Source organism: Bufo gargarizans, chromosome 11, assembly GCF_014858855.1.
Source record: "Bufo gargarizans isolate SCDJY-AF-19 chromosome 11, ASM1485885v1, whole genome shotgun sequence".
Classification (NCBI taxonomy): Eukaryota; Metazoa; Chordata; class Amphibia; order Anura; family Bufonidae; genus Bufo; species Bufo gargarizans.
The window spans coordinates 2,697,285-2,723,262 of record NC_058090.1 but is presented as its reverse complement, the minus strand read 5'-3'; the positions used below and the strand labels follow the sequence as shown (position 1 = coordinate 2,723,262).

Here is a 25,978-nt window from a genome sequence, read left to right as displayed (position 1 = left end):
ACATGTGTTCAGTTTGCTCCTGAAACTGGACAACAACTTGAAGTGGTTAAAGGTATAGGCCACTATGTATTCCCAGCTTCTAGGAACAGCACATACATGCAGCTAGTAATATTATTATGTAATATTCCTAACTCTTGTTTTTTAGAAGGTCCTCTTAACTCCTTGCTGGCCCTTCAGTCCCACAATAGCTGCTGATGGTGGGGGTTGTGTGACCAGTCCCAACCATTGGTGGCGGACTTCTCATGTGCTAGTTTCCCTGTCCATCCACAATGTAAGTGAATGGATACCATTTATGGGTTTGACTAGTGTCATGACCCTCCATCAGTCATTTTGGGACTGCAGCACCAGCAAGCAGGTAATGGGCCCTGCTAATAAACATGAAATAGGCATCATAGACATCATTGAGCATGCTGATGGTTTAAAAAAACGCACGTTACCTACTGCATTTATGTGCTGTTCCCAGTACATGTGCAGCTAGTAATTTATGGTGGCCAACCCTTTTTAATATGTTGTGGGACAAGCCCTTTGACTAGTACTGTTAGCTGATTTTATTATGTGCAATGGTTTGTACTGATTCTTTGACTCTCTTGCTTTCTAGGAAAACTCGGCATGTAAACATCCTGCTTTTCATGGGATATTCTACCAAACCCCAGTTGGCAATAGTGACCCAGTGGTGCGAGGGCTCCAGCCTCTATCACCACCTTCACATCATTGAGACCAAATTTGAGATGATTAAACTGATTGATATTGCACGGCAGACAGCACAAGGGATGGAGTAAGTGCCTCTGCCAAGACGTCTCCTGTCTCCTCTGTTGGATCTTGTAGTAATTAAGTCCTTCTCTCTTCTCAGCTACTTGCACGCCAAGTCGATCATCCACCGAGATCTGAAAAGCAATAGTATCCTTTCCCCAACATGCCAGGACTTTAAGAGCTCTCGTAGAGTCCTCAGACATCAGCAGGTTAAATTGGTTTAGTAGCCACAACTCATACAACTGTCTGTCCTTTAGGAGAGTATTAGCCTCCCCCTTCTAACAAGTGGGGCTATAATATCACCAGTGATCACATAGTCTTTCTCCTGTTTGGTTTGTATCTCTCCTTAACCCTATACTCTAGATATTTTTCTTCATGAAGACCTCACAGTAAAGATTGGTGACTTTGGCCTAGCCACAGTGAAGTCTCGGTGGAGCGGCTCTCACCAGTTTGAGCAGTTATCAGGCTCCATTCTGTGGATGGTGAGAATCTTATCATATGTAGTAATATTGTCAAAGGTTAGAAAAAAAGGGTATTTTGTCCCCCAGAGACTGTGCCGCTCTTGTTTATAGGCTGAGTCTAGTATTGCAGGTCATCCACATGCAAGTGAATGCAATACCAAACCCAGGCCATGGCCAAAAATGATGCTCTGTCTGGGGAGAAGGAACACATTCCCTTTTATTACAACAGTGCTAATTTTCAGAAACAGAAACTGCTAATTATTGCTGCTTAACTCTTTTTAAAGGCAATGCATATGCTTTGAAATACCAGTAGATTTTGTACAAAAAAAATAATAATCTACTACAGCTAATGTGTACACCTGGGCATCTCCATGGTAACAGACAACAAACTAACTCTGTGTAGTCAGATCTTGCAGTCAAAGTCCATCCTGTCACCTACTTCTGGCTAACCTACCAAACGTACATTAGCATAAAGTAGGATAATAATGGAAGAAATCATGAGACTGCAGAATTTGTTTGTCTCCTGGCACTTCTGCTGATCAGCTGTTTGAAGAGATTGCAGTGCTGCCTTCTCTTCACTGTGCGATGTAGACCGCGAGCAGGAGTAATTAGTTCCTCCATCCTCATTCAGTTCAATGGGAAGGAGCAGTTGTTACGTTCAGTCTGCTTTCCATTGAAGTGAACGGGGACAGTGGAGCTGCAATTGCACCCGCAATGATATGTCAACAATATAGGAACATAGCCTTTAACCGTTTTGCTACTGGAGCGATGGGCAAACATGGTGCCTCCTCACACATTCAGTAGGCGTCATGCGCTGCAGGTCTCTGCTGTTTCAAACAGCAGAGACCTGCGACTAATTACCGCGACCGACAATAATGCCGATCGCGGTAATTTAAAGCCTTTTAGATGCCGTGAGCAAGTGAGATCACTGCATCTAAATGCGCAAAAACCCGGACAATCGCGCTTCCGGGGGTGTTACCGGCATCCTCTGTGGCCATCCTCGCTGAAGAGGCTGAGAACATTCAAACTGCAATTCTTATTTTAGCTAGGTGGCAGGCCAACATAAGAAATGAGCAATAGACAGTAATAGTTATTTTAAAAATACATGACTGTTTGAATTAAAAAATAGATTTTGCAGGCTCAAATACGAGCTTCAAAATCATGACAAAATATATATATATATATATATATATATATATATATATATATATATATATATATATATATTTAAATCGCTCCCTTTCCGTATAATAAAAAAAATGGATACCTAAATAACAAAAAATATAAACATCATGGGTATCGCTGCGACTGAAAACTCCTATACTATTAAAATATGTAATTTTTCTAATATGGCGTAACGGAAAAGTGTCAAAATGGCCAAGCTGCCATTTTTTCATTGCTTCTCTTAACCCCAAAAAATGTAATAAAATGTGATCAAAAGTTATGCGGGTCAGAATATGGTGATGTAAAGTTTAAATTAATTTTTATACTATCTAGACAGAAAAAAAACTATACATACGGGGTATTGTTTTAATCGTATTGATAGAGAATGAATGGAATGGGTCAGTTTTGCCTCAAACGGAACGCCGTGGGAACAAAACCCATAAAACTGAGGAATTGCATTTTTCCAATTCCAGCCCATTTGGATTTTTTTTTTACCGCTTCCCACTACATTGTATGCTATAATTAATGGTGGCATTAGAAAGGACAACTTGTCCTGCAAAATATAAGCCCTCATACAGCTATGTAAGCGGTAATATAAAAAAGTTATGGCTCAAGGAAGATGGGGAAGAAAAATGAAAACGAAAAAACCCTCTGGTATCCTAAGGGTTAAGCACTATGATCAGCACTGCTATCTGAAGTCTGCATACTTCTGCTATTACTAACATCTTTTCTTTCTGTAGGCCCCTGAGGTGATCAGAATGCAGGACAAGAATCCCTACAGCTTTCAGTCAGATGTCTACGCTTTTGGAATAGTTTTATATGAATTAATGACGGGGCAGCTACCTTATCAGAATATAAATAACAGAGATCAGGTAGGAGTTTACTCTGAGAACTTATCAGGGAAGATTACGGTACCTTGGTATTTAAAACAGACAATGTGACTTTTTAGTAAAATCATTATTCTGTTGCGAGGAAAATGATTGGTAATGCGCCACCCATCTTAAAGGAAACCTGTAACTCGCAGAGACCCACTGCTAACGTCACGCAACACATGCATTCACCACTAGAGGGAGCTAGCTCCCTGCAATGGGACTTGATTAGCTCCAAATGAACACAGTAAGGGTCCATTTCCACGTCCGTGTGTGTTTTGTGGATCCACAAAACAGATATCGCCGGCACTTAATAGAAAATGCCTATTGTCCAAGAATAGGACATGTTCTATTTTTCTCGGGATAGGAATTGCGGACCCGGAAGTCCGCATCCGCAATTCCAGATCCGGGCAGCACATTGTGCTGCCCCATAGAAATGAATAGGTCCGCAATTCTGTTCCGCAAAATGCGGAACGAAATTGCGGACGTGTTATTGGACCCTAAGGGCCAACCATGCTCGTATTGCGGCCCGCAAACGGAGGGTCTGCAATATACGGGCACTGGCATTCTTTGCACCCCATCATTCACTTGAATGCGTCCGCAGAACAGGGGCACGGAAGCGCTACAGAGTGCTTCCGTGGGGTTTCTCTCCGTGCCTCCACACCGCAAAAAATACCTGTAGAACATGTTCTACTTTTTTGCAATGCAGTCAGATCACAGACCCATTTAAGTTGAATGGATCTGGATCTGGATCTGCAGCTGCAGGGCTGTTGCACAGGCAACAAATTGTGGTCCTCAATGCACGGAAAGGCCAGGCAACGGCTGTGTGCATGAGCCCTAAATCATTATGTAGCAAGCTCCCTCTAGTGCAGGGATGTCAAACACGTAGCCCTTCAGCTGTTGCACAACTTCAATTCCAGCATGCCCTGATAGCTTTAGACTGTCTGGACATGATGGAAGTTGTAGTTTTGCAACAGTTGGAGGGCTATGAGTTTGACATCCCTGCTCTAGTGGAACGAGAAATTATTTTATCATTTAACTTGAGCCCCTCTAAATGCACTAATATATATAAATTATGCAATTTTTTCAGATTATATTCATGGTTGGGAGAGGATATTTATCTCCAGACCTCAGCAAAGTTCGGAGTAATTGTCCAAAAGCAATGAAGAGGCTTATGGCGGACTGTCTAAAGAAGAAGAGAGACGAGCGTCCCTTATTTCCACAGGTAATTGCTGTTTGATCAGGAAGGTTTTTCTGCGTCCTGTTTTATAGGATTGATAATCTTAAAGTATTAATGAGAACAAAGGTGAGATGAATTAAAGGGACTTATTCTCCATAGGCTGTGCATTTGAATCAGTCATCTCAAGCTTGCAGAATTCTTTTAATAATAATAGGGGAAATTTATCATAACTAGTCCTGGCAAAAGTGGAGCAGTTTCCCATAACTGGTTGCTGCTATCATTTTCTGGAAGCATCTCATTGGTTATTCTGGTTTAGGTTAAGTGTTCTGTGGTCATATAAACCGACTCTATATTCGCCACTGACCTGTGGATGGAAGATGTTTTACATAGTACTTACTCGTCCCTCGCTCTGCCCTATAACCTGTTAATGGAAGATGTTTTACATAGTACTTACTCGTCCCTCGCTCTGCCCTATAACCTGTGAATGGAAGATGTTTTACATAGTACTTGCTCGTCCCTCGCTCTGCCCTATAACCTGTGGAAAGAAGATGTTTTGACACCGGTTACTTACTGGCTTTTCTGCCCGGGTCCTGACCAGATGTGGCTGCTTCTTTTCCCGTTAAGCTGCAATCACTACTATGCAGATGCTCTGGAAAGGAAGCGGGCCTATCCGGTCAGGACCCAAGCGTAAGACACCTCATTCTGTGTCGGCGCAGCAGAGACTGCAGCATCAGCAGACAGAGGGAGTAAGTACTATGTTACAGAGCTTCCTTCCACAGGTTAGGACTGAATAGCAATTAGGTTAAATCAGCGACCTCCACATCACATTCTAAGGATGTTTTCACACATCACTGGTTTGCCTATGGCATATTCAACATATCTGCTCAACCCTGAACAATCTGTTGCAGAAAAGCGAAGGCTGACACTTGGGTTTGTGCTGTAGATGCACCAGCAGATTCACATGAGTATTAACCTCATTCATGGGATCTGCGTGAGGGTACTTTCACACTTGCGGCAGTGTGATCCGGCAAGCAGTTCTGTCGCCGGAACTGCCTGCCGGATCAGTCAAAATGTATGCTAAGTGTTCCCGATTTTGGGCCACAGTTAAAACCGTAGCATGCTGTGGTATTATCTCCGTCCTGAACAGTCAAAAAGACTGACCTGAAGACATCCTGATGCATCCTGAACGGATTGCTCTCCATTCAGAATGCATTAGGATAAAACTGATCAGTTATTTTCTGGTACAGAACTCTATGCTGGAAAAGAAAAACGCTAGTGTGAAAGTAGCCTTATATGTGCAGAATTTATTTTTATTTTTTTCCACTGGGACATAGATTTTTTTTATTTTTTTTCCTCTTGTACATCTGAATGGGGTATAACATATCCCATTTATTTGCACTGGAAGCAGAATGTTAGGAGACTTGAAGAGAATTTAGGTGGAATCCACAACTACATTCTCGTGAAATTCTGAACGGGGCCTAAACATCTCACGTCTACTAGTTTTGTTGCTCCATGGCAATTGGTTGTAGTTGTCTTAGCTATGTTTCTCGTAGGCACAGCTTTCCTTGCACCCTTCTATGGATGAATGGAAGTATGCCCACCACTGGTCTACACAAAATGTAAGCAAGCCTTTTCTGAATAATTACCCTGTTATTGTCTTCCTTAGATTCTTGCCTCCATTGAACTCCTGGCCCGGTCATTGCCAAAAATTCACCGCAGTGCATCTGAGCCATCGTTAAACAGAGCTGGCTTCCAGACAGAGGACTTCAGTCTGTACGCATGTGCTTCTCCAAAAACGCCCATTCAGGCCGGTGGATATGGTGGGTTCACGATACACTGACCATACAAGCCTCAAAGTTCCTCAAGGAAAAAAAAATATATATATAATTACTTGCACCCCCTGCTGGCAGGAATTTGTAAATGTCTGTGTGCCTGTTTGGTGTATTGTTTTGTATGGATAATGTATATTGTATAAATAGAATGTTGTAAGACTATATGTTCTGTAAGATTGCGGTCTTCAGTATTAATGAATATTTTTATTTTTTTCTGTTCTTTTGGGCTTAATGTGACATAAATAAAAAAAATAATAATAATAATTTGGCCAGGGTCACTGCAATTCCACTACTACTTACACCAATTAGAGTTCAAATCATCCACTCTTAGGGGGGTGATTTATAGAGTTTGTGCTGTGCTGTGAATTGGTTTGTTCGTTCTTACTGCTTTTTCCCCCAAATCAGCGCAACACCTGTCTACAGGTTGTGTCTGGTATCGCGGCTCAGATCCATAGTACTGAATAGGACAAAGCTGTAGAGCAGTGATGGCGAACCTTTTACAGACCAAGTGCCCAAACTGCAACATAAACCCACTTATTTATCGCAAAGTGCCAACACGGCAATTTACCTTGAATACTACAGTCCAATATCGAATATCTTCCATGTACTTTATTATTTATCTACAATATCCTGCCTACATTCAGTGCGCTGCCTGTGCTGTTCATGGTGCGCCCTGCGCTAATGACTGACAGGAGAAGTATAAGGCATATCGGTACAACATAGATGTTTTCCAGGGTGCGGGTGCCCACATAGAGGGCTCTGAGTGCCGCCTCTGGCACCCGTGCCATAGGTTCGCCATCACTGCTGTAGAGTAACACACGCCATGGATAAGTGTGGCAATTTATTTTTTCCTTTTTAATGAAAACTGCTATGTTGTTCCAGTGTTGTACAACCCTTTAAAGTGTACCTAAGCATATAGTTTGTTAAGCTAATGTAAATGCCGTAAAACAATTTTTTTTATTATGGACTTGATTATATTTTTTTATGTGATATAGGCACCTGAAGTTCAGGTACGGACTCCCCTGTGGCCAGTTTGAGCACTGTATAGGCTGGAGCATTGCTCCTCCTGCCTGTCCCAGAGCTGCTGTCCTAAAGCCTGGCATGGATGTGCTATGCCAGGCTTTAGCAGAGCGGGCACAAGCATAGAAGTGATGTCCTATGCTGAGCTACTTCCCTGCACCATGCAAGGCTTCAGGAAAGTGGCATAAATGGGAGCAGGGCAGGAGATCAGCATAGCACATTGCTCCTGTGCCCGCTCTGCTAAAGCCTGTCCTAGCACTTCACTGCCAGGCTTTAGGAGAGCAGCGCTGGCACAGATGGGGGCAGCAATGTCTATAAAGCTGCTACTTGTACAGCGCTCAGTGCGGCCACAGAGGAATCCATACTTCCATACACAGCAGTGTACGGGAGTATGGATTGTAAAGGGCTATAGGCAGCTGAACATTTGATGCCTATATTGCATGGAAAACAAAATATATAAGAAATAAGTTATTTTATGGTGTTTACAGTAGGTTTTAATAAACTTTATTTATAAGGGTAGGTACACTTTAAGTTCCCCTCTGAAACCAACACCTTTCCATTTCCTTTTGTAATTCGTACATGGGTACAGGAGAATTAGGTACACATTTGCGACTGGAGTATTCTTAACTTCTAATGCAAGTAACGCTAGTGTATCCAAAGCTCAGCAGGTAGGCAGCCTCATTATCCAGTAGAGACAGAGGTCATGAAAGATGGCATGGAGCTCCTTGTACAAGAGCCAGTGCATAGTCCCTTTGTTTGCCAGAACCGCTTTTTATCTATCTATCTATCTATCTATCTATATCCCCCCCCCCCCCCCCTCTCTCTCATTTGTCCGGTTCCTTTTTCCACTGGACCTTGACATTTAGTAGATCCCTGGTATCTATGACAAAATGCTATAATTGTTACCTGATCTGTAGCGGGTAACCAAAACTTTAACCACTTAAAGGGTAAGGGTGGCTGCTTTAAAGGCTATATACACCTTTGGGAGCAACTTTTTTTAAAATTTCATTTATGCATTGTACTTATTCTGATCTAAAAAAATAAATAAAATTTATTGGTCTTTATTAAAAATATGAAATCACTTTTTGTGTACCTAGCTGAGATGCTGTAGTAGCAGCATGTGGATTTTTTTTTTTGTCTTTTCCGTCATATAGGGAGCAGACTGACTCCCTATCTCTGCTATCTTACCTCCTAAACACTCATTATAGCTCAGTTCTTATCTTACTGATAAGAATGTGGCTTAATTAAGTGTTTGACATCTTAGTAGTTTAGCGATAAGGGTTATTAGATGACCTGCACAAAGTGAGAGTAGAATGCACACTGCTAGAAAAACTGTTCACCCTTTGTGACAGAATGGCTCAATATTTTTAATAAAGACCAATTGAAAAAATGACTGACTTTTTCCAAAAATTTATAAAATGCAATCCTTAAAGGGGTTTTCCCATCTCAGACAATGGGGGCATATCGCTAGGATATGCCCCCATTGTCTGATAGGTGAGGGTCCCACAGCTGGGGCCTGCACCTACAATGAGAACGGAGCCAGGAAATGAACAGAGGGCGCACTGCGCATGCGTCAGGACGGATCCGTTTGGCTCCGCACCGCCAGGCGGACCCCAAAACGCTGCAAGCTAATTCCACAAACTTTTCTGCTTCTTTGATCTTCATAACACAAGACACTTGCGGCAGAACTGCAGTTATTTGAGATCTGCTTCCTACTTTGTGATTGGCAGTGGTACCGCATCAACACTAGTGAGGTCTAGTGAAGTGAGCCTGCCTATTGATAAGTCCCATTCATGGCGTTTCCACTGGGCTCATGACCCCTTTGCGGATTCAGAGCAACTACCATAGGCTGCTTTTCTCTTCAGTGGAGAGGTGGTTGCATTTGGCTCTCTTGAAGTCTATGGAGGGGGGCAGAGTTGTTATAAGGAAATGGCAGCGCAGGTAGTGATCCACCTCTGGGACCCTCGCCTATGAGGCGTTTACAGCACATAATAGAGAATACCCAGGTCAACACAGTGGTCTATATTTTTTATTTTATTTTTGTAGTTTAGTAAAAAGAATAATTCTCAAAAAACTCCTTTTGTAACCCTTCAGTTTTAACCTTGTGTATAGACTGTTTTACACCTCACTGTTTGAATATCTGTTGTCTCTATATGTCTCTGTATTCTTCGTGCTTGCACTAACCTGTCTAGCTTGTGGTTACAACAAGCATCAGACCTGTTCTGCTTTTTTTAATAAACTTGATTTCTTTTGTACTCCCTCTGCAGGAGAATTTACAGCCTTCAAGTAACGGCACAGTCAGCACAAGCACCTCTGTTACTACTTTAAGTCTCGTGTTCCTCTAGTTTCTTAGCACTGGGACTACTTTACAAAACATGCAGATAATGCACCCATATTGTAAGAGGGAGCAGCATGAACCATCAAAGAAAAAATAAATGGGGGGAGGGGAAGGGACCAGCTGAAACACCTGTGTTCCTCTAGGGAGTGGCCCAGCACTGCTCTTCAGCATGCCCCTACTGGTGCACACACTGCTGAGGAGAGGCCTATCTTGGCAACGAGAAGGCGGATCTTCGTTATTGCAGAGACTCCTTTTGTCTAAAATACTAACACCGATTTCCCTCACATTCTTTGTGGATCTTGCGCCAATCATGATGGGGACTGCCTGCTAAGAATCCTCTTTGTCTTTTGGGAAATAAAATGCTGGATCTCCATATCCCCACACAAGTAATTGCCTACTAGTATGGTACAAGTTCACCCATTCATACGGTTACACATCAGCTAGACCAGCAATTAGTCCTTCAACTGATTAAGATCTAAGTCGTGGCACCATAAGGCCACGGAGTGAATATAGCGGAGCTGCAATACTAGATACAGCCCATGGACAAGAGTGGTACTGTTCCTCGGAGGCCAAAAAAATTTAAAAATCTATTTTTCTAATCTCCTACAAATTCATTAATTACTCTCCAAGGAGAGGAGGTATGAGATTAGATTTCATTTGGAATCATTAAGCTGCTTCCTCAACCCATCCTTCTGTGCACTTAATGTATTAATGCTTCCAATCAACTATCTTCAAAATTGCAATTTGCGGTCCCGAATTCATGGGCCACGTCCGTGCGGCAGCCGGGACGGATCGAGACACATTCAACTTGAATGGGTCTGTGATCTGCCCGCGCCGCAAAAATATTTCTATATTTTTTTTTGTGGTGCGGAGGCACGGACAGAAACAAGACTGAAGCACTTTTGTAGTGCTTCCGTGGGGTTCCGAACCATGCTTCCGTTCCGGATCTCCGTGATTGCGGACCCATTCATGAGTGCACACAGGCCGGTGCCTGTCTATTGCAGGCCACAATGCGGCCACGGGCACACAACGTTCGTGTGCAAGAGGCCTAAACTTGTGGTCTGGAAGATCATGTAATGGTTTACTACTGTATGGAATGGAGATTCTGCATTTTATTTGGTCTAACACTTTATAAAAGAATGGAATGAACATTATTGCATTAATGTCCATTAGTTTTTTTCCTTTAGGGAAGGGTCTGGGAGGAGTCTGTGGCCAACCTTCTCTTCTCTATTCTGCTCTGGTATTTCATTCCTTTTGCTGAGGCCTTGCATGGACTGAAACTGAACTGTTTGTGTTTCTAGACTTTTTGGAATTTAATTTATTTCCTACATGGTTAATGGGTGGCACCAAAAAAAATAAATGAGTTTTACATATCTTGCTGCGCAGCACATGATCACAATAAACTCCTCCGCCACTTATGTTCTTTTCCTGGTCAGCAGCACCGCTTCTCTGTCTTGTGCTGTTACTTTGGAATCTCTAAAAGTTGGACCCTGCTAGAGTAAATCATGTAATTCCCGCTTCAGTCCATAATTCAACCAACAGGAAAATGTTTTGGCTTGGTGAATTTCACCTGTAAAAGACTGGCCAGATTTGAGCGCGTGTGAGCGTACGTTTGAGTGTTCACGCTACTGGTATTAATGTTACAACTAAATGTTTATACTCCAAAGCCTAAACCAGTAGCTGCTGACTAGGTCATATTTTCTTTTATTTTTGTACAGTTAGGTTTTTCATTTTTTTTTCTTTTTGTTTTTATTAATTGCTATTTATTTAATTTATTTTGCTATGTAAATGTGGAATGCTTTGGAGTTTGGCCAGAGTTTTGTAAATGAAAACTAGACCAGTGGCTTGTGTAATGAACTACCGACCCCCTCCCCTTCCACACTGTGCTGTGGCCATGAAATAAACTAACCCAGTAACTTATGTACATATCTTTTTTAAATATTCAGATATTCACTACATTGAAACACATTTTAGGAAGAAGAATCTATTTTTTGTTGTATTTAATCCACCAAAACGCCAGATTATTATTTTTTTCAATACCAAATTGTTGGATGAGTTCACATAATTTTTTATTTTTTTTTCCAAACCCCTCTGAAAATTTTGAATCTTTTTGTTCTGTATAATTCAATATTGGGGATGTGTTCAGATGTTTGTTTGTTTTTTTGTTTTTTTTGTGTCTTTTTTTTGTTTTTGTCTTGCTAATAAAATATTAGTAGATGGGCTCATATTCTATTTCTTTTGTTTTTCTTTATTCCTCCCCATCCCCAAAATCTATCCTTTTTGTAGAGAGACTGGTTTCAACAGTTTTTATTTGGTGGTGCACCAAAACATTTGCCTAATGGCTAGTGTCATTACCAGACAGTGATGTTTGATATAAGAAGCATAGCCAAAGACTGGGCTTGAAAATTGGCTCAGTGCAAAAATATAATTGACCCTATGGTTCAAATAGTCTGTAGGTACTATAGATCAAATCTACAGTTAAAGTACATCTCTTTATTCACTACGGTTGGGGGGGGGGGATCTAACATACTAAAAATTTCCATCTGTTTGGTCATTCTTATATACTTATTTGTTTTTGTTTTTTTTTGTTTTGTTTCGTTTTGTTTTTTTTGGACAGTCCTGTAGATTTGAAACCAGAATTTTTTATTTAAAATTGTATATTTCTCTGGAAATTCTGTATAAATTATTTATTTTATAATTTTAAATTCAAACATTTTGCAGTCATATCCCCTAGGCTTCATAGAATAAATAACAAGTTCTACAGTCTTCTTCCTGTGTGTATCTACATAAAGCACGTCTCCAGCACTGGGGCTTGTATCAGAAGGTTCCAACAGTAGTACTGATGATGATGATAATAATGCACCCATATAAACCTAATGCTATGTTGCTGTACATAACTGTCAGTCACTGACTTACAGTGCACATTCAGGTTGGAACTACCGTGGGGGGGGGGATCTGTAAAAAAAAAAGTGGTGTGTAAATTATAATAAAGACCATATTTCCAAATGTTTACACTGTGTCCATTACCCCACAGTTTAAAGTGCACTCTTCTCGAAGCTGAAGTTTTTTGCTTATATCATTTCATGAATTAATATATTTTTTCAGGTATAGGTTCTTTTCATTCAGCGAACATCTAACAATAAACATTCCAGATGGATTCTTGTGCTTTTGTACGTTCTTTGCTTAATTTTTTTATTTTTCAATTTATTTTTTTTGGTAACTTTTTCTCCTTTTTATTTTTGGTGTGTGTATATATATATATATATATATATATATATATATATATATATATATATATATATATAATATTTTTTTTTTTTTTCTTCGTTATGTCCTTTCCTATTGCAATCTGCTAGATTTTTTTTTTTTTTGGTGAAAAAATAAATAAAATAACTGCTACCAAGCTGACTTACCCCTTCTCTGCTGTCGGCACAGAGTAAATCAGGTAAAAGAGTGGTTGCTATATAAATACTGCCTAACAACCTTTTATATTTTTTAAGCCTGTTATATGGGGTCGTCAAGTATTGCAACCAATTTTTCCCACTTATTGCACTGAACTAAAAGCAGAGAAGGGCCAAGAAAAGCCACAACTGCAGATTTTTATCTGTTAGGGCTTGTTCACATTTGTGTTGGAGGCTCTGTTCGGGTCCTCCATGGCAGATTCCATTAAAAAGAGTGGACAAAAAAGTCCTTCATGCAGGACTTTTTTGTCCGGATAAGAAAAACAGGATTTCGAACGGAAACTGAATGCACTCCATTGTAGTCAATGGAGTCTGTTCAGCTGCACTTGGTCAGTTATGTGCCCGATCCAGCACTCGTTATTTCCATGGTTTTACTCCTCTAACAAAGCTAAACAATGGAAATAAACAACGTTGATGTGAATCCGGCCTCACTCCCAAATTATTTTAAATGTGTCATATTCTGCAAAATAAAATCTGTACGCAAATGCAATTTATAACAGTTTATCCACTACCACCTAAGCCCATCATGCTTTGCTTAACCGAGAGAATCAGAAGAGAAAAATTTGTAGTAAAAAAAATAATAATTTTGATCCACAAATTATGCAAAAAGCTTGTAGAAAGATGTAGTTAAAAGTGACTTGTGCCGTTCTGTTGAATCCAAGCTATTATTCTATGTTATCAGTCGTTTCAGGCCTCATGCACACAACCATGTTTTCGGTCCACATCTGACTCGTGGCCGTGCAGCAAACTATAGAACATGTCCTATTCTTGTCCATTTTGCGGACAAAAATAGGTATTTCCACAGTGGGGCCCGCTATTAAAGTGCAGGATGCACACAGACTGGATCTGTATTTTGAAAATCAACGATTTGCAGACCGCAAAAAGGATATGGTCATTTGCAGGAGGTCTAACTAGGGAGAGGCTACATTATGTCTGCCACCCTGATCCAGAAAAATTGTGAATTAGTAGAGACCATAGGTACCATAGACCTCTCATGTAGTCATGAACGATAATTGGTATACCTCTGGTCAGCTTCTCTTCTCCTATGTAAGCCTAAGTAATACCAGCTCTTGGGCAGCAGCCTGGCATTGATCACTAGTATTCATTGTACTTTTTTATGCATTTATATATTGTTCAATCACCCCTTCACTACAGTGGTCAAAAGTCTTGTGACAGAAGGGTCCCTGCAAGCAACTGCAAGGAAGTTGTTACATCTTTTGGTTTTCTTTACTTTTCTAGTACAATTGTAAAATGTGCATAGGGTGTGGTCTGGAGTTCCTAATAATTTTTTAAAGCATTTTGGTTGCTATGGATTATGTTACATAATTTTGTATGTTCTCATTGTTCTGTGTACATTTGGCCTTCTGTATCATAAATGGTCTCAGGGAGAAGCACCTTTATTGCTCACAGCAACCAAGTAGAATTTGGATTAGCAACAAGGGTTGAAAAAAAGACCTGTTTTTCTTTTATCCTTGATGCCCATTCACACATTTTTCTTGTATTTTATACGTCTACATTACCATCACTTTCTATTGCGTCCATTAAGCTGTACTAGTGATTGATCATGCTCTGACTTTAATATATGTTGGAAATTTTTTACATTTTGTCTTTGGAATGTATTTGGCCCTATAGAATCCTTTTAATTTATACTCCTTTTATTCCTAATATTGTGTGTTTTAGGAAAGCTGGATGACAACTAATATGGCTGCCTTTTCCTACTGGTCCATGCAAGAGCTAATTATTTTTTAGTCTCTGAAATTAGAATAGGGCATATAATCACTGCATAGCAAGATAGATTTTCTTTCTGGAAGTCTGTTTATGTTGTTATAGCAGTCATATTGCTTATAACCCAGCTTTCCCAGCAACAGAAATAAGGACATTTCATGAAATGTTTACTGTTGATTCATTGTAATTTTTTTTTTTTGTTTTATGAGGAAAAGTTCTTAAAAGCACCTTGACATGGGGGAGGTAACCCTTGTTACCATTATTTTACCTTTTATTTTTTTTTATATCAATGTAAAATGTGTATATAGTTTTCTCTGTTCATACAGTGAAGTTTTAGTTTAGCACATTACTACAGCAAGTGCAATAATTTGCAAAAAAAAAAAAAACTGTGAACAATTAAACATTCATGTGCACCATCACCATTGCCGTCCATTCTTTCTCATTTCATGTAATAGAATTTTTAAATAATTTTTTTCTTTTTTGTTTTAATTAGTTTTGAACATCAAGGTCAAACATTTATTAGAAAGTGTTAGAAATCCAATCTAAGCAAATAGAGTGATCTGAATCGCAAGTCTCTTAATTTCATAGCAAAGCTATATTGGTGTTCTTTAAATGGTCGTTTCAACAAACTTTTGCATTAATCAATACAACCGATGCATTTATAATATATTTTTTCAGAGAAGAATGTTTCTTTGTCCCCCACTCCCTACTAAACTAACATTTTCTGCTAAGTCCATCTTGAGCAAAAAGAGGACTTTCAGCTCACTGAAGGATCGTATTACATGCTGCCCATGAAAGACTGAGAAGAGGTCAATAGCAATAAGCTTCAGTGAGAGAATAAAGACAGACGCATGCTGCCCATAGATGGCTGTGGGGAGAGGAGAAAGAATGCTGATATTGTGAGCAAAATGCATTTTTCTCTGATTAGATATATTATAAACTTTCTTTTATTCACATGTACAAATGATTTTATGCAAAATTTGTAGGAATGATTGTGACAATTTAACATTCGTATTTATACTGTGCAGTAGTACTGTTTTAGCCTTATGTAACAATGAGTCTGCCATTGATCACCAGGGTCCAGCTGCAACAGGTATCTCAGCAAACCCCCCCCAACCCCCATAAAAAACAACAATCTGTGTCCTGGAGAGCTTAAAGGCTATGTACACCTTTTGGAGGCAATTATTTTATTATTCCATTGTACGTATTTTGAGCTAAAAATATTTTTCATTTTTTATTAAAAATATGGAATCCTTTTTTTGTGTACATAGCTGCCTGAGGATTTTTTTTTGTCTTTTCCTTTATCTGGTGAGCATTTATCTCTGCTCTCACATTATAAACACTCATCAAAGCTCAATCCTTATCTTACTGATAAGAATGTGGCTATGACCTTTTAGTATTTTAGAGATGAGGGTTATTTGATGACAGACACAAAGTGAAAGTACCAGTCATGTAGCTAGAGAAACGGTTAACCCTTTGTGACAGAATAGCTTGATATTTTTAATAAAGGCCAATTTAAAACATTATTTTTAGCCAAAAATGAGTAAAATGCAATCATAAACAAAAATTGCCTCCATAGGTGTTAATAGCCTTTAACTGATACAACCTGACTACATGTGACTGTAGTCAAAAACCACTAGTTCAAGGATATTAGACTTAAAGGAGTTTTCCTATCGCAGACAATAGGGGATATCGCTAGGATATGCCCCCATTGTCTGATAGGTGGAGGTCCAACCTCTGGGACCCGCACCTACGTTGAGAATGGAGTGGGAAAAGGTGGTGGTGGTGGGTGCATGCGCAACCCTCCTCTTTCATTCGTTTCTATGGGGCCACAAAAACAAATGGCTGAGCACTGGCTCAGCTATTTCCGTCCGTCCCATGGAAATGAATGGGAACGGTGTCTGCGCAAGCGTGGTGCTATCCCATTCACTTGTATGAGGAGAGCACTTGGTGGTGGCACCCCCGGAAACCTCCTGGGGTCCTCCAGCTACCACTCTCCCCGATCCGTTCTCGGCATAGGTACAGGTCCCAGAGGTGGGTCCTAGCGATATGCCCCCATTGTGTGTGATGGGAATACCCCTTTAAGCTTAACATTATTCAAGTTTCACATTTGAGCTAAAATCTTCCTCTGCCAAAACAACATGCTGGAGTTCATTGTATCCAGTATAGCCAGACACTACCTTTCCCTGATGGAACCCATCGACTATAATGGGGTCTGGCATTAGTGCTGGGATTTGGATGGACAAAAACTGTTGCTAGCAGTGCTCCAGCCCTTTCCGGCTATGCTGGATACGATGAACTCCATAAAGCTGTTCCTGTGCTGAAACAACCCGCCGGAAGATTTTAGCAGATTTACTAACCCTATAAATGGCGTAAACTTTGCACCAAATTGCAAAACAAAAAGGGCCAGTTTGCACCAAAAATCTATTTGTACCACGTTTTGATTCAATTTATAGCAAGTTCTAAGTGTACTCGTTAGTATAATGAATATTGCCATTAAAGGGAACAATACAATGTAAGTGTATTATTTAAAGGGTTGTCCAGCAGCAGAAAAAACTGCTTATAAAATGTAACAAATTTAACTTACAAATATACACTCACCTAAAGAATTATTAGGAACACCATACTAATACGGTGTTGGACCCCCTTTTGCCTTCAGAACTGCCTTAATTCTACGTGGCATTGATTCAACAAGGTGCTGATAGCATTCTTTAGAAATGTTGGCCCATATTGATAGGATAGCATCTTGCAGTTGATGGAGATTTGAGGGATGCACATCCAGGGCACGAAGCTCCCGTTCCACCACATCCCAAAGATGCTCTATTGGGTTGAGATCTGGTGACTGTGGGGGCCATTTTAGTACAGTGAACTCATTGTCATGTTCAAGAAACCAATTTGAAATGATTCGAGCTTTGTGACATGGTGCATTATCCTGCTGGAAGTAGCCATCAGAGGATGGGTACATGGTGGTCATGAAGGGATCGACATGGTCAGAAACAATGCTCAGGTAGCCCGTGGCATTTAAACAATGGCCAATTGGCACTAAGGGGCCTAAAGTGTGCCCAGAAAACATCCCCCACACCATTACACCACCACCACCAGCCTGCACAGTGGTAACAAGGCATGATGGATACATGTTCTCATTCTGTTTACGCCAAATTCGGACTCTACCATTTGAATGTCTCAACAGAAATCGAGACTCATCAGACCAGGCAACATTTTTCCAGTCTTCAACAGTCCAATTTTGGTGAGCTCGTGCAAGTTGTAGCCTCCTTTTCCTATTTGTAGTGGAGATGAGTGGTACCCGGTGGGGTCTTCTGCTGTTGTAACCCACCTTTCTGTCCCATTTTGATAATCAGTTTGGAGTTCAGGAGATTGTCTTGACCAGGACCACAACCCTACATGCATTGAAGCAACTGCCATGTGATTGGTTGACTAGATAATCGCATTAATGAGAAATAGAACAGGTGTTCCTAATAATTCTTTAGGTGAGTGTAGGTATATATAAAATCTGCTGGGATTTCAGATTCCTTTACCCACCATCCTGGACCTGGACCCTCTGTTCTGCGTTTTATTCTGGCACAAGCTCAGTCAATGAGGTTAAAGAGGGCTGTGTGTCTGGCTGAGCAGTAGCTAAGCAGCAACCATTACAGCTGATGCAGAGCAAGAATATTACTAACCGCTTTATTAGAATGACATCAGAATTGAAAGTTCTAGGACCAAACCAGGGACTGAGTAAATTTTGAAAAAGTAAAATAGTAAATTCAGTTTTTTAATCTCATAAACTTTTATTTATTTATTTCAAAACAAGATTTTTCAACCTAATATCGGAGGCAAGAGTCTGTTCTTGTGAGAAACAAAAATAGACTGAGCTGAATACATTTTTTATGTTTTAAATTTATTTTGGTATCCCATTCATTGGGAATGCAAACATAATAATAAAATGAAGTACTTTGTAAGGTACCTTTTGTATAGTATATGTATGTTGTATTTCTATGGCAAGACTATTTAATCTGAGAAGAGGTACTAAGCTACGAGGAGTTCAGTTTGTGCAATGTTTTGGGAGTAAATCTACAAGTAATGGAAATAGGGACTGTAGTAGGGTATTGCATTTTTTTTCCTGGCTACAAAAAAAAAAATATATATATATATACAGGTCCTTCTCAAAAAATTAGCATATTGTGATAAAGTTCATTATTTTCTGTAATGTACTGATAAACATTAGACTTTCATATATTTTAGATTCATTACACACCAAATGAAGTAGTTCAAGCCTTTTATTGTTTTAATATTGATGATTTTGGCATACAGCTCATGAAAACCTAAATTTCCTATCTAAAAAAATTAGCATATTTCATCCGACCAATAAAAGAAAAGTGTTTTTAATACAAAAAAAGTCAACCTTCAAATAATTATGTTCAGTTATTCACTCAATACTTGGTCGGGAATCCTTTTGCAGAAATGACTGCTTCAATGCGGCGTGGCATGGAGGCAATCAGCCTGTGGCACTGCTGAGGTGTTATGGAGGCCCAGGATGCTTCGATAGCGGCCTTAAGCTCATCCAGAGTGTTGGGTCTTGCGTCTCTCAACTTTCTCTTCCCAATATCCCACAGATTCTCTATGGGGTTCAGGTCAGGAGCGTTGGCAGGCCAATTGAGCACAGTAATACCATGGTCAGTAAACCATTTACCAGTGGTTTTGGCACTGTGAGCAGGTGCCAGGTCGTGCTGAAAAATGAAATCTTCATCTCCATAAAGCTTTTCAGCAGATGGAAGCATGAAGTGCTCCAAAATCTCCTGATAGCTAGCTGCATTGACCCTGCCCTTGATAAAACACAGTGGACCAATACCAGCAGCTGACATGGCACCCCAGACCATCACTGACTGTGGGTACTTGACACTGGACTTCAGGCATTTTGGCATTTCCCTCTCCCTAGTCTTCCTCCAGACTCTGGCACCTTGATTTCCGAATGACATGCAACAGTCCAGTGCTGCTTCTCTGTAGCCCAGGTCAGGCGCTTCTGCCGCTGTTTCTGGTTCAAAAGTGGCTTGACCTGGGGAATGCGGCACCTGTAGCCCATTTCCTGCACACGCCTGTACATGGTGGCTCTGGATGTTTCTACTCCAGACTCAGTCCACTGCTTCCGCAGGTCCCCCAAGGTCTGGAATCGGTCCTTCTCCACAATCTTCCTCAGGGTCCGGTCACCTCTTCTCGTTGTGCAGCGTTTTCTGCCACACTTTTTCCTTCCCCCAGACTTCCCACTGAGGTGCCTTGATACAGCACTCTGGGAACAGCCTATTCGTTCAGAAATTTCTTTCTGTGTCTTACCCTCTTGCTTGAGGGTGTCAATGATGGCCTTCTGGACAGCAGTCAGGTCGGCAGTCTTACCCATGATTGCGGTTTTGAGTAATGAACCAGGCTGGAAGTTTTTAAAAGCCTCAGGAATCTTTTGCAGGTGTTTAGAGTTAATTAGTTGATTCAGATGATTAGGTTAATAGCTCGTTTAGAGAACCTTTTCATGATATGCTAATTTTTTTAGATAGGAATTTTGGGTTTTCATGAGCTGTATGCCAAAATCATCAATATTAAAACAATAAAAGGCTTGAACTACTTCAGTTGTGTGTAATGAATCTAAAATATATGAAAGTCTAATGTTTATCAGTACATTACAGAAAATAATGAACTTTATCACAATATGCTAATTTTTTGAGAAGGACCTGTGTGTATATATATATATATATATATATATATATATATATAATTTTTTTTAAATTTATTTTTTTTTAATGGAGACTGAGGTTCTCATTGTTAACAGGTTTAACTGCTTGCTGACCACCCATTAAATACATTTGTCCAGGTGGTTGGCCCTTTTCTCTGCAGACATTTTTGCATGTCCTTGTAGAGTTTTCAGCTACATGCTAATCATGCATCTGTGGGACTTTTTTTTTTTACCACCCCGCCTTCTCCATCAATGTGCACTGTGTATACAGATCAGGAAGTGGCAATGCCACTCCCTGAAAAGAGCCTGGCCATGTGATAGCATGTGTATCTGTATGAGCTGTTGGGTCATAGCAGAGCCAGATCAGCTATGCAGTGAGGTTGATGAGCCTTGTAGAGCCTCTCTGGGGGGGGGGGCTGTATTTCCTCTATAACTGGGGCTAATACTGTATGTCAGCCCTAGTTACAGAAGAAGGCAATAAAAATAAATATTGTATGGCAATATGGGGTAGGGTGCACAAAGTAAAAAAAAAAATAGACATAAAAAAACACTACATATTCCACTCCAAAGCTTATAGCCCCTATAACCATTAAACCCCAATATCCAAATGGGGACATAATAAAAAAAAAAAAGTAAAATAAATAAAAATGACCTTTTTATATCACTGAAAAAAGTGCAAAATTATTTACAAGCTGTAAGTGGGTTATGGCTTGAAAAGATGCATGTACTAAAAAAAAAGCTTGTCAGGAAGGGGGTAAAGACGGATTTGTTTTGAACACCATTGAAAGTCAATGGAGGACAAATCCATTTGCTATTGTACCACATTGCGTCATAGAAAACTGATCCCTCCCCATTGACTTGCATTGTGTGTCAGAACGGAACAGTTTGGCTCAGTATCGTCAAACGGATACCAAGCAGCACTGCAAGCGACGTTTTTTGTGTCCGCCTCCAAAGCGGAATGGAGATGAAACTGATGCATTCTAAGCGGATCCTTTTCCATTAAGAATGCATTAAGGGCAAAACTGATCCGTTTTGGACCGCTTCTGAGATCCGTTCAGGGCTCTCACAAACAGAAAGCCAAACTGCCAGTGTGAAAGTAGCCTTAATTAGTAATTGATATTTATGTGCTCCAGGGGTGTTTCTTAGGAGCACATCCCAAAACGTACTGTACCCCAACACGATAGGCTTATATACGCTGGCTCAGCAGTAAACTGCCCCTTGATATTACTTTGTAATAAAGTTAGTTCTGTAAGTACCGCAACCTTATATCAGTCCTTAGCGCCCAATAATATGCCCCATCATTAAAACTAATCAATGCATGATAATATGTGGCTCAATATATACAGTAATACAATTACCACATAGTGTCTGAATAACACCACCCTAATGTTACTATATAAAAATCACTATACAAAGATGAACAGCTAAGCTATACAATGACCATATAGTGGTGGATATAGCGGAGGCGTTCCTCGGATCATACTTGTGATTACTAGGACGAGACTACAATGACAACCACTTCATGACTTGAATCTGCAGTTTGCTGCAGCTTTGAGTTTCTTGCACCATCGCCACCTATTCCTCCTTTTCTACCCACATTTCCCATCCTGAAGTCCCTGTACCATCCTACTACCCAAAGTTACATAGTAACAGAGGGGGAGATTTATCAAACTGGTGTAAAGTAAAACTGGCTTAGTTGCCCATCGCAACCAATCAGATTCCACCTTTCATTTTTCACAGCTCCTTTGGAGAAAGGCAAAAAACATTCATGAGGTAGAAGCCAATTGTCCTCATTTTAGGGGAAATATTTCCCAACTCCAATCGGAATAAGGCCCCTTTCACACGTGCGAGTTTTCCACTCGGGCGTGATACGTGAAGTGAACGCATAGCACCCGCACTGAATCCTGACCTATTCATTTCAATGGGTCTGTGTACATGAGTTATTTTTTTTTTCCTGCATCAGTTCTAAGTTGCATGAGAATCGCAGCATGTTTTATATTGTGTTTTTCACGTAGCCCTGGTCCCATAGAAGTAAATAGGGGGCTTCAGTGAAAAACACATTGCATCCAGCTAGCGTAGTTGCTCGGAGATGTTTGTTGTTTGTAAACCTTCCGGTTTTTTATCACGCGCGTGAAAAACGCATCAAAACGGATTGCACCCTTGTGGAAAAAACTAAACCACTGAACGCAATCGCAAAGAAAACTGACTTGCTTTCAAAATGGTGCGAGTTTCACTGGACGCATCCTGAGCCAATCCATATAGTTCATGTGAAAGATGCCTAAGGCTGGGTTCACATGGGCGTTGCGGGAAAAGATGTGGGAACATGCAAGATTTTTCACCGCAAGTGCAAAGTGTTTTAATGCGTTTTGCACGCGCGTGAGAAAAATCTGCATGTTTGGTACCCAGACCCGAACCCGGACTTCTTCACAGAAGTTCGGGCTTGGGATTGGTGTTCTGTAGATTTTATGATTTTCCCTTATAACATGGTTGTAAGGGAAAATAATAGCATTCTTCATACAGAATGCTTAGTAAAATAGATCTGGAGGGGTTAAAAAATTAAATAAAAAATTAACTCCCCTTAATCCACTTGTTTGCTTCTCTTCTTTCTTCTTCTTTGAGGAAAAGGATCTGTGGTGACGCCACTGCACTCATCACATGGTCCATCACATGACCCATCACCATGGTGATGGATCATGTGATGGACCATGTGATGATCGCAGTGACATCACCACAGGTCCTTTTCCTCCTGGACAGCATAGAAGAAGACAGAAGAGAAGCTGAGCTGCGCGAACAAGTGGATGAGGCAGCGGTGGATACAGAGTGGGGGCAACGGGGCACAGGGATATGAGCGCTTACATTCTGGAAGCGCTCATCTCCATAGTCATATGTATCGTCGTCCTCAGGACAGCGATACAGAAGGCTGTGCGGAGGAGCAGGGGAGAGGTGTGTCCCTTCCCTGTTCCTCTGATAGGCTGCCGGCCTAGTGCCTGGAGCCTATGAGAGGCCGGCGCAGGCGGCACGTTGATGTCATCACGCCGCCTGAGCCGTACAGCGTGGGACACAGGCCAGAAGAGGCCTGCATCGCATCGCTGCCAAGGAGATAAGTATAAGTGTTTATTATTTTTTGTATATATATATATTACTTTTACTGGCACATTTGGGGGGGGCTGTTATTACTCGCACATGATTGGGGGGCTGTTATTACTGGCACTTGATTGGGGGGAGTGCTTTTATTACTGGCAAATGATGGGTGGGGGGTTATTACTGGCACATGATTGGGGGCACTATAGGGGCATCTACTGAGGCCACAAAGAAGGTGTATTTTATATGGGGGGCTCTGTACAGTAGAATTTTATACTGGGACACATTATGGTGGGTACTATGGGGTCATCTACTGGGTATTTTATACTTGCAAATGATGGGGGACACATCTACTGGGGCATTTTATACTGGTACATTATGGGGGCACTGGGAGGAAGGAGGGAGAGGAGCACTATGGGGGCACTGTATAGGGGTATTTTATACTGGCACATTATTGGGGCACTATGGGGACATTAGCTCAAATGGGGGCATTACAAGGCGAATTATCACATTATAAGGAGAATTATTTCTACTGGGGGGGTCATTATGGTGGGCTTTATTACTCCCCCATGGTATGACCCCCTAGTAGCAGCACCATCCTCTCCCTGCTCTGCTATCCCTCTGCCCCTTCTCCAAATCCTTATTATGAAATCTTTCTCATTAGGATAAAACGCATCAGCTGCGCCGAGGCCCCCGGCCAAGTGTTGAAGTGGTGTCGGAGATCCCCAAGGGCCAAGCCAAATAATTGTAAGTTTTCATGTGAAATATGTTTGTTATACACATATAGCATACACTGTGCCACACAATATACAGTATACCTCTACACTGTGCCACACAATATACAGTATACCGCTACACTGTGTAGTCTGTTCTATAAGCACTATTGTTTTGTGGCGGCGGACAGAAAATAATCTGGAAGTGCCCCTCTCGAGACCAGGCACTGGATCCGCCACTGGGATGAGGTGAGTTAAATTATTATTATTATTTTTTTTAACCCCTCCAGCCCTATTTTACTTAGCATTCAGTATTAAGAATGCTATTATTTTCCCTTATAACCATGTTATAAGGGAAAATAATAATGATTGGGTCCCCATCCCGATTGTCTCCTAGCAACCATGCGTTAAAATCGCACCACATCCGCACTTTCTTGCGGATGCTTGAGATTTTTACGCAGCCCCATTCACTTCTATGAGGTCTGCATTGCGTGAAAAATGCACAATATAGAGCATGCTGCGATTTTCACACAACGCACAAGTGATGCGTGAAAATCACCGCTCATGTGCACAGCCCCATAGAAATGAATGGGTCCGGATTTAGCGCGGGTGCAATGCGTTCACCTCACGCATTGCACCCGCACGGAAATCTCTCCCGTGTGAAAGGGGCCTGACTTCCTGGATCAGCGACCTTTCTCCAGAAATCTAATAACTATTACCTGTAATATTATCATCCTCTAAAAATGCATCCAGGGCACTCTTGAACTTTTTTAGGGAGTTTCACCATCACAACATCTTCTGGCAGAAAGTTATGTAGTCTCACTGCTCTTACAGTAAAGAATCCTCTATGTATGGTGATGTAGAAACCTTCTTTCCTCTAGGCACAGAGGATGTCCCCTTGTCATGGTCACAGTCCTGGGTATAAATAAATAATGGGAGAGATCTCTGTACTAATAGTTATTAGATCTTCACTTAGATGTATTTTTTCTAAAGTGAATAACCCTAATTTTGATAATCTTTCTGGGTACTGTAGTCCACCCATTTTATATATCCATTTAGTTGCTATCCTCTGAACCCTCTCCAGCTCTGCTACGTTTGTCTTGTTCACAGGAGCCCAGAACAGTACACAGTACTCCATGTGTGGTCTGACTAGTGGCAGGACTATGTTCTCATCATGTGCATCTATGCCCCATAATATTATAGGCCTTGGCAGCAGCTGCCCGACACTGTTTTTTACAGTTTAGTTTGCTGTCCACTAAAATTCGTAGGTCCTTTTCCATGTCAGTGTTGCCCAGTGTTTTACCATTTAGTATGTACGGGTGATTAGCATTTTTCCTTCCCATGTGTAGAATAGAGCCCAATACTGAGTACTTACTGTTAAAGGGGTTGTCCACTTTCTGGTTACTGTTGACCAATGTGTTTATGAGATGATTATATGGCACTTACTAATATAGTCTCTGTTGAAATTCTGCACCATTTTCTATATTTCTAAGGTATACAAAGCCTTTTGTGCTGTCTACACAGAGTTCCTGTCCATAAGATGGCCGCTTATGGAGGGTCATGTGACCAGGCAAATCGGTTCATGTGATGCCTCCTCCGTTCAAATACACTGCACCTGTCATTTGGACTTGTTCTTTTGAGAGTTTAGAGCAAGTGTAGTGTGTT

The 25,978-nt window shown here is 40.8% G+C and overlaps 1 protein-coding gene across 4 annotated transcripts in view; it reads left to right on the top strand.

Moving 5' to 3' along the window:
• Positions 1-25,978, top strand: part of BRAF (B-Raf proto-oncogene, serine/threonine kinase) — a 116,501-nt gene that overhangs the window by 68,643 nt on the left and 21,880 nt on the right. For 2 of the 4 annotated variants that reach the window (XM_044271700.1, XM_044271698.1), the window contains 7 exons: positions 599-775; positions 851-897; positions 1,114-1,232; positions 3,116-3,247; positions 4,335-4,469; positions 6,091-6,244; positions 9,544-12,726. In XM_044271700.1, coding sequence (XP_044127635.1) covers positions 599-775; positions 851-897; positions 1,114-1,232; positions 3,116-3,247; positions 4,335-4,469; positions 6,091-6,244; positions 9,544-9,566 — 787 coding nt within the window. In that variant the 3' untranslated portion in view covers positions 9,567-12,726. Of the gene's footprint in view, positions 1-598; positions 776-850; positions 898-1,113; positions 1,233-3,115; positions 3,248-4,334; positions 4,470-6,090; positions 6,782-9,543; positions 12,727-25,978 lie in introns of those variants that run through there. The other 2 variants (XM_044271702.1, XM_044271699.1) reach the window with 2 other exon arrangements.